Here is an 8885-nt window from a genome sequence, read left to right as displayed (position 1 = left end):
AATAATAACATGTAAGGTCATAGATAAAAATAATCATGTTTATTTAATTAGCAAAACCCATTTATTTAATAGATTATGGTGCAAATAGATTCTACGAATGGATCAGGTGGCTAGTCGCAAGCGAAAGGAAGGGGATTCCGGCAAATAGAGTGAATGTTTGGAGGATGACAATGCTGAAGGAAAGGAATATTGTGAGGGCAATTATGGATTCATAAGCTTTTTGTAAGTTTTGTGATATAATATAAATCTAATTGAAATGAAATAAGCTGCATAACAATCGAAGATGGCAATTAGAGTGTTTCCATAACTAATATTGAGTTGTGTTTTGGTTATTGCAATTGATTAGTGGGGAAGCCGTATGGCGAATTAAGTCAATGGACGGAAGGACATGCATTGCAAAAGAGGTGAGTAAACGTGAAGTATTGTTGGTAATGCAAAACATGCATTTTAGGTTGTTTTGACAAATGGATTAATCTCTTGATTTGGAATCATTCAGGTTCGCAAGCAAATCAGACAAGATTTAAGAATTTGCCACCTGAGCGAAAAATTAAATATACAAGTCAGCGTTATCGAGCAGACAAATATATCGAATGTGAAGCGAAAGTGAAATTTCTCACCAGGTGTGCTCCTGATAGGCTTGCAGCTGCGGTGGCAGATTGACAAATGAACAAAAACAAGTAGTATCTGAGATAGGATTGGGTAGATTGATTCAGCTTAACTGTGGAAGGCTAAAAAGGAAACTATGCAGTTGGTTTGTTGAAAGGATAAATACAACGAGTTACACAATAGAATTGAATGGTACTAAGCTAGAGCTTAGTGGTGATAGTTTTAGTTACATAACGGGAGTTAGTGATGGGGGAATGCCTATTCAATTAGAGGGTGATAGGTTACGAGTGGCGGGATACTTAGACAAGTTTAATGCAACATCCAGTGGAATTAACATTAAGATATTGTCCAATATTTTGTGTAATTGTAGGGAAGCGGACGATGATTTCAAAGTCACATTTATGTTGTTTACTTTATGCAGTGTATTGTGTTCTCCAATTGAGGTACACATCAGTTCATCATTTTTATTTTCTTTGATTGATGTAAACTGTATAAGGAAGATGAATTGGGCAACATTTTGCTTCGATAGATTGATGTAAGGTATAATTAAGTACAAGAAACACAATCTTGCATATGTTGGTGGTTGTGTGCTATACCTAGAGGTAACAAATAATTTATCTAACTCCCCATATACTGAATATTTAGATAATTTGGATGTATTATTTTGTTTTGAAAAAACCATGTGTATTGAAAATAAATATATTGTGTGTATGATTGTCTCCTGTCTCAGATATTATACTTTCACTCAATTGTGTGCGGAGGCGTTTGTCAAGATAGATCAATCTGCCCGGTAGCACTATAGAATGGGCCTGAGATAAAGAGGTTACTGAAGTGGATAGAGAAGAAAGGCGGGTTTGAGAACACAAAGGTAAGTTGTTATGGAAATAAGACATTGTTGTCGTGGACAATGTTTGCATAATTTTATGATCATATCCCAGTAAATTGTTATGGATATGTTTCACGGAGAAATAACTTTTGTAACATTGAAGTCGGTCTTTGCGTTTATTGTTATCTGTTAATGATAAATATTGCAAGATAGCCACATTATATTAACCACCAACATTCCCAACACGTACTCTCCACTAGATAACCCACTTTGTTGGAGGGAAGACAAACTGCTGCCGGAATGCTATACATGAACTTAGCACAGAATAAAAGCTGTGATTTTCTAACTTTAGTTTTTCGTAAGTTAATAATTCTAACACAGCGACAACAACGCTTAACAGAAATTGAAGCCTTTAACAACAGATTGTCTTACCATAGTATTTTAATCAAAACAGCACAGACAAATACAATGGAACTAATGAAAACAACCAATTTCGTTCGTTGTGTAAAGTTGATATCGGATGTGCTTCCTTCTTCCAGTTCGCCTTCTAACGCACCTTGTACAAATGTCGTTTCGGCTACAGCTGAGCACCCGGCATACACATTTCTTCCTCAGCACGACGAAATGCTTCAAATGCCTCCTCAGCCTCCTCTCTGGTGGGGTAAGAGTGGTTAAAATTCTCCGAAAATCTAATGACTTGCCTCTGGCATTCAGGCCATGAACGATAAATTCCGGGCACTCAACCCACAAACACGACATAATGTTTATCTTGAGGCATTGTGTTGATGTATAAATACTAATGCTATTGGTGTCAATGTGCAAGTGTACACAACAAGAAATAAAGTGATGAGTATTCAAGATCGTCTCCACAAGGATTGATGTTATCAGATTTGCTACAGTAATCTTAACAGTGCAGATTTTTGTGCTAAAATAAAATAAAACAATTGGTGAAATGATTATATTAATTAAAATAAAAACGCAATAAATAAAATGCAACAAAGTAAACTATCACCTCAAACTCAAGGATAAAACTAATGGGAATATATAGTAGTTGAGTGAATAAACTCTCTTAATGGTATTGACTATTTTTCTAATGTTTGGCTCGGTTGCTGTAGCATTTGCTACAGCACTGGACAGAATCCTTATGCATCATCAGCCGTCGCATGTTGGATATCTTATATCTATATGCAACCTAACAGTGATAAGTTGTTATGCCAACATAAGATATAGCATTACAAGCTTAGGTTCTATTTACCCTACAAGGTGAATCCTGATGTCTAGTTCATCACTAATCTTAAATCAAGCATGACCCTCTTGGGACTCAAGTAAAACTCAATCCGGGAAACCCAATTTAAGATCAAGTATTGTTCTAATATGTTCCACTAAGATAAGCCCTTTTGCGGCTCTCCCTTAGCTAGTATCATTAAATGGGTGATCAACCGAAATAATTAATAAAAATAAATACTATCAAAACAAACTGCTACAGCAAACATACAGCAACATGTATTTCCAGTCAATAAACCATCGAGATTGTTTATCACTCAACTACAAAAAAATTTAGTTCATGATTTGTAAAAGAAAAATAAAGAACAAAGTTTCAGCCATGAAACACATCCCTATAAATAAATAGAAAACAAGAAAACAAGAGAAGAATACGAAGTATTGAGCTCCCAATTGATTTTTGCAAATTCTCCTCTTGAGCAACCCTTAATTTCTCTCTTGAATCTTGTTTTTCTTTTGTTTCTTTGTGTTTTTCTCCTTGGGTGACGGCTCTCCCTTTTCCTTATGATGTGTGCTTCTTTTATAGGTGAAAATTAGGGTAAACGGAACCCTAGGGAGCGCATAAGTCGGATTAGAAAACTGCAAATCGCAATTCTGCAAGTATCCCGCACGGAATTTTCTCTGTCGTTGTTCTAGGATTGCTACAGCAATGGTTGCTACAGGAATATCTATAGCAACTGCACTATTCCAGATTTGTTTCAACTCTTTTGTAGCCATGTTCTTTCCTTATTTTTGCAAGCCTATTGCATAACATTCCTTCCATGAATTATAAGCTTCTGGAAACCTACAATTTTGCACACAATTTGAGCACAAATTACTTTAAATCGAGCAAAACTTATTAAGACTAAACTAAAATGAATATTTATGCAAAATGTAACAAAAATGTAATAGAAACACATCATTTACTCTCTAAGTAATATTGATTTAAGTCTAAAAGTGCCATGATAACTCTCATTTCATAGAGTTATCACACCCCCAAACTTAAACCATTACTTATCCTCAAGTAATGACAATAACACTAACACTTCAATAACACAATCATTCAACAAATAACTTAGCTCTATCATCAAATTTGTAAGGATTCTTCAACCCTCAGATCACATTCTTAATCACGCAACATAGCCATAATAGGTTAGTTCTAGACTTAGGCTTCATTCTGTCCAGAGTGTGTGCCACTTTGATCAAATTCCAGAGGTGCTACAGCATTGTACAGACATATATAATTCAAAGGTAGAACACAAATGTATTCACGTATGGGGGAGCAGAATTCACAAATAAACTCAAACTGTGCTACAACAAACATAATAATTATTTTTTTATCAGTTAAACCCTTCAATGCAACATTGATGTTATATCTAGGTCATACCTTTGGACGCCTTTGACTTAAGGCTGAACATGAAGCTCATGAACAGACTAGGTTACTCAGTATCCTAGGCAGCAGACCTCTTTATCACCATTTTTTTTTGCTTTTTTTTTTAATAATTGCTGCAGCACTGCTCATAGCTCGTGTTGCCTTTGGACTCAAGTTTGCATATGGGGTGCATACTCAACCCTGGTTACTCAGCAACTTAAACTATTGGAGCAGAATTTATTTCATAATAGGCACAGTCCAACAAAAATTTTCCCCCAAACTTGAGATATTTTCTACTCTTTTTTTGGGTTTTCCTGGTTCTACTACAACATTCTCATAAAACTCAACCAAAGTCTAAGTGTCGGGACAGAAGTTCAACCTCCATCTATAACTATCTCTACTTGGCTTTCTCATAAATACTGAATAACACTCAATTTATCTTCATTAGGTTTTCAAATCCATACACAAATATTAGATAACAGAGCTCACACAACACAAGCATAAACACATGCACTCAGAAACACAACCCCCCCAAACTTGAGTGGTGTTGTGTCCTCACAAGCACACAAAACAAAACCACATAAACCAGACATGCATACACTAAATAAAAGGACATGCAGAATGAATTAGAAAATTAAAACTAAATGAAAGAAAAGTTTTGCAGCAAGAAGTAAAATAAACTAGCGGTTAAGGGTACTGCCCTGTTGCTGGAAGCACTGCTGCAGCATAGGCTGTAAAGGGTCACTTCTTCTTTGATCCACTTCTCAAACACTCCTTATCATAAAATTTGATCAATCCATTTGCTGCTGGAAAAACAAGAAATGTCTTTGTTGTTTGAGAATCTTCTGTTATACGTCATGCTGTAAGTGATGCTACAACAATTCCTTCATGCTCTTTTTGCCCACAATTTTTTTTACTTACTGTAATTTAACACAAAAACATAAAAAAAACTAGATGCACACTTAAATAACAAAAAGACAAATTAAATAATTTAAAAGCTAAATTCAATGCCTTAAAAACTTAAAACAACTTCCCTTATTGGGTTGCCTCCCAATTAGCGCTTGATTTTAGGTCCTTCAGCCTGACCTTTCTTGTTTGCTCAACCTAGATCATTCAAGAACATATCCGTCTTTAGGTTGTTCACATCATCTCTCATATAGTGCTTCACTCTCGGCCCATTAACCTTGAATTCTTATTAGTTTGTCGTGAGTTCCCTTTGCTAGATTTGCTCGTCAATTCTGAAGGGTTGCTTCTCCCCTGACCATGCTATGTTAGCTGCTCCATGATCTTCATCATCAAGTTCTTCAAATGATACAGCATTGATTTCTTCCTTACTGCAGCAACTGTGTAATCTCTTTGCTACAACAAAGTCCACAACACTTATAAAATTACAATCTTCAATCTCATCGGGACTCTTCATGGCATCCAGCACATTGAATGTAACTTGCTGGTCATTCACCCTCATGGTTAATTCTCCTTTTTGAACATCAATTAAAGTCTTTCCCATGGCTAAGAAAGGTCTTCTGAGAATGATTGGCACTTCTTTGTCTGCCTCAAAGTCTAGCACAATAAAATCCACTGGAAAAATAAATTTATCCACCTTCACCAACACATCTTCAATCTTCCCTTCTGGATATGCATGAGATCTGTCAGCAAGTTGTAAAGTCACTGTTGTTGGTCTACATTCACCAACTCCCAATTGCTTAAACACTGATAAAGGCATGAGATTGATGCTAGCCCCCAGATCACAAAGTGCTTTGCCACTGTATTTAGTGCCTATGGAGCATGGGATTGTGAAGCTTCCTGGATCCTTCATCTTATGTGGTATCTTACTCTGGAGCATTCGGCTGCACTTTTGTGTTAAAGCAACTATTTCAAACTCTCCAAGTCTTCTTTTTTTTTGTCAAAATATCCTTAAAAAATTTCGCATAATTTTGCATTTGCTCTAGAGCTTCCACAAAAGGGTATTGATATGTAGCTGTTTCAGTACTCCTAAGATTTTGCTGAACTACTTGTCTTGTTTTTGCTTCTGAAACCTTTGAGGAAATGGTGATGGATGTCTAAACTATTGTGCTGCAGTAGATTGTGCAGACTGCTTCTCTTTTGCCATGTTCTGGGTTGGTGCTACAGCCTCATTATCCACAGGTGTTGGATCATCATTTTCGGCAAATGTTGTAGCTTGACTGCTCTCACCAGTGTGCTGTGAAGTGGAGGATTGTGACTCTTTTTCAATTTGAGTTTCTTTCTGAATTGAAGTGGGCTCAACTCTTCTTTTTGGTACGCCAACGGGACTATGAACATCCTTTCCAGATCTCAAGTTAATCACTTTGCAGTGCTCTTTTCCTTCTCTTCTTGGGTCCTCTGTATTACTGGGTAAACTACTTTGAGGTCTGTTACTCAATGCTGCAGTAAGCTATCCAATTTGATTTTCCAAGTTTCTCAAAGATACAGTATGACTTTGGACAACTGCTTCATTCTTCACAATATAATCCTTAATCAAACCTTCAAGGGAGCTGAGTTGATCATTGTTGATGCTTATTTTCTCTTGATTTTGTGGATAAAATCCAGGTGGTTGAGCAGGTCTATTCTGTCCACTGAATGCTACAGCAGGCTAATGCTGATTACTCCATGAAAAGTTCGGGTGCTGTCTCCATCCAAGGTTGTAAGTGTTTGAATATGGATTGTCCTGGTTTTGTCTATTGAAACTACCCACATAATTGACTGAAGTTGGATTCCTAAAACAATTGTCGAATAAATGCCCTTCTCCACAATAAACGCAAGACACATAAAAAATTTGGTTAACAGTTACTGGAGCAGTAGTTATAGCCTTTACCATCCTTGTTAATGAAGTTACTTGGGCTGACAATGTTGTCAAGGCATCTACGTTATGAACTCCTGTTGTTCCTCTTGCTGCAGCTTGTCTGGTTGATGGCCACTGATAGTTATTGTTGGCTATCCTCTCCAAAATTTCATAAGCCTCATTGTAAGACTTAGATAGCAATGCCCCATTTGCTGAAGCGTCCACCATCAATCTAGTGCTTGGGTTGAGACCATTATAGAAAGTTTCCAACTGTATGCAGCAAGGAATACCATGATGAGGACATTTTCTGAGTAACTCCTTAAATCTCTCCCATGCGTCACACAAGCTCTCATCTTCAAGTTGATGGAAAGATGTGATCTCGTTCCTCAACTTTACATTCTTGGTTGGCGGGAAGTATTTCAACAAAAAATTGTCAGCCAAGTCACTCCATGTAGTGATAGAATTTGGTGGTAGAGAATTCAACCATGCTCTTGCTCGATCTCTCAAAGAAAACGGGAAAAGTCTGAGTCTCAATGCTTCCTGCGATGCTCCAACAATCTTGAAAGCATCACTCACTTCCAAAAATAACTTAAGGTGTAGATGAGGATCTTCGGATGGTAAACTATTAAATTGCCCCACTGTTTGAAGCATCTGAAACATCACGGGTTTGAGTTCAAAATTGTCAGCTTGAACGTCGGGTCTAACTATTCCCGGATGTATGGCTTGAGGAGTCAACACTGCGTAGTCTTGAATGGCTCTATCTCTATCGTTCGCCATGTGAATAATGTTGTTGCTCCCTGGTTGCCTTTGAACACATTGTCCATTCAGACCTTCATGTACATTGACTGGTTGTATCCTCTCTCTACGGTTTAAGTTTCTCAAATCTTGCAAATCATTCATTGCTACAGCAGCTTGTAATTCCCGATGCTCTCTTCTCAATCTCCTTGCAGTTCTTTCAATTTCTGGATCAAACTGGAAGTCAACAGATTTATATTTGCGCATGCAAGGGTTGTTAGATCACATATGTCAACAAAATAAACAAATTAAAATAAAAAAAATTAGCACCGTTAAAACAAATTTCACAAATCACAATTAACAATCAATCCCTAGCAACGGCACCAAAAACTTGTTAATGTATAAATACTAATGCTATTGGTGTCAATGTGCAAGTGTACACAACAAGAAATAAAGTGATGAGTATTCAAGATCGTCTCCACAGGAATTGATGTTATCAGATTTGCTACAGTAATCTTAACAGTGCAGATTTTTGTGCTAAAATAAAATAAAACAATTGGTGAAATTATTATACTAATTAAAATAAAAACGCAATAAATAAAATGCAACAAAGTAAATTATCACCTCAAACTCAAGGATAAAACTAATAGGAATATATAGTAGTTGAGCGAATAAACTCTCTTAATGGTATTGACTATTTTTCTAATGTTTGGCTCGGTTGCTGTAGCATCTGCTACAAGCACTGGGCAGAATCCTTATGCATCCTCAGCCGTCGCATGTTGGATATCTTATATCTATATGCAACCTAACAGTGATAAGTTGTTATACCAACATAAGATATAGCATTACACGCTTAGGTTCTATTTACCCTACAAGGTGAATCCTTATGTTTAGTTCATCACTAATCTTAAATCAAGCATGACCCTTTTGGGACTTAAGTAGAACTCAATTCGGGAAACCCAATTTAAGAACAAGTATTGTTCTAATATGTTCCACTAAGATAAGCCCTTTTGCGGCTCTCCCTTATCTAGTATCATTAAATGGGTGATCAACCGAAATAATGAATAAAAATAAATACTATCAAAACAAACTGCTACCGCAAACATACAGCAACACATATTTCCAGTCAATAAACCATCAAGATTTTTATCACTCAACTACAAATAAATTTAGTTCATGATTTGCAAAAGAAAAATAAAGAACAAAGTTTCAGCCACGAAACACATCCCCATAAATAAATAGAAAACGAGAAAACAAGAGAAGAATAAGAAGGATTGAGCTCCCAA

General features: G+C 36.4%; 1 protein-coding gene and 1 non-coding gene across 2 annotated transcripts; one reads left to right on the top strand and one right to left on the bottom strand.

The window, feature by feature from the left end:
• Nucleotides 1-5283: 5283 nt before the first annotated feature.
• Nucleotides 5284-5880, bottom strand: LOC112099912. Its single transcript, XM_024187441.1, has one exon. The coding sequence runs from the start codon at nt 5878-5880 to the stop codon at nt 5284-5286; it is 597 nt and encodes a 198-aa protein (XP_024043209.1).
• A 1270-nt stretch (nt 5881-7150) lies between these two features.
• Nucleotides 7151-7257, top strand: LOC112100571. The gene has a single exon (XR_002906939.1). It is a non-coding gene; the product is annotated as a small nucleolar RNA R71 (small nucleolar RNA).
• The last annotated feature ends 1628 nt before the right edge of the window (nt 7258-8885 follow it).

The sequence above is a fragment of the Citrus clementina genome, unplaced genomic scaffold, assembly GCF_000493195.1.
Source record: "Citrus clementina cultivar Clemenules unplaced genomic scaffold, Citrus_clementina_v1.0 scaffold_3, whole genome shotgun sequence".
Lineage (NCBI taxonomy): Eukaryota > Viridiplantae > Streptophyta > Magnoliopsida > Sapindales > Rutaceae > Citrus > Citrus x clementina.
This window is presented reverse-complemented; position numbering and strand designations above follow the sequence as displayed.

Excerpts from the sequence above, each read along its gene's own strand:
- LOC112099912 (XM_024187441.1), bottom strand. The coding sequence starts at position 5,880 with ATGAAGGATCCAGGAAGCTTCACAATCCCATGCTCCATAGGCACTAAA.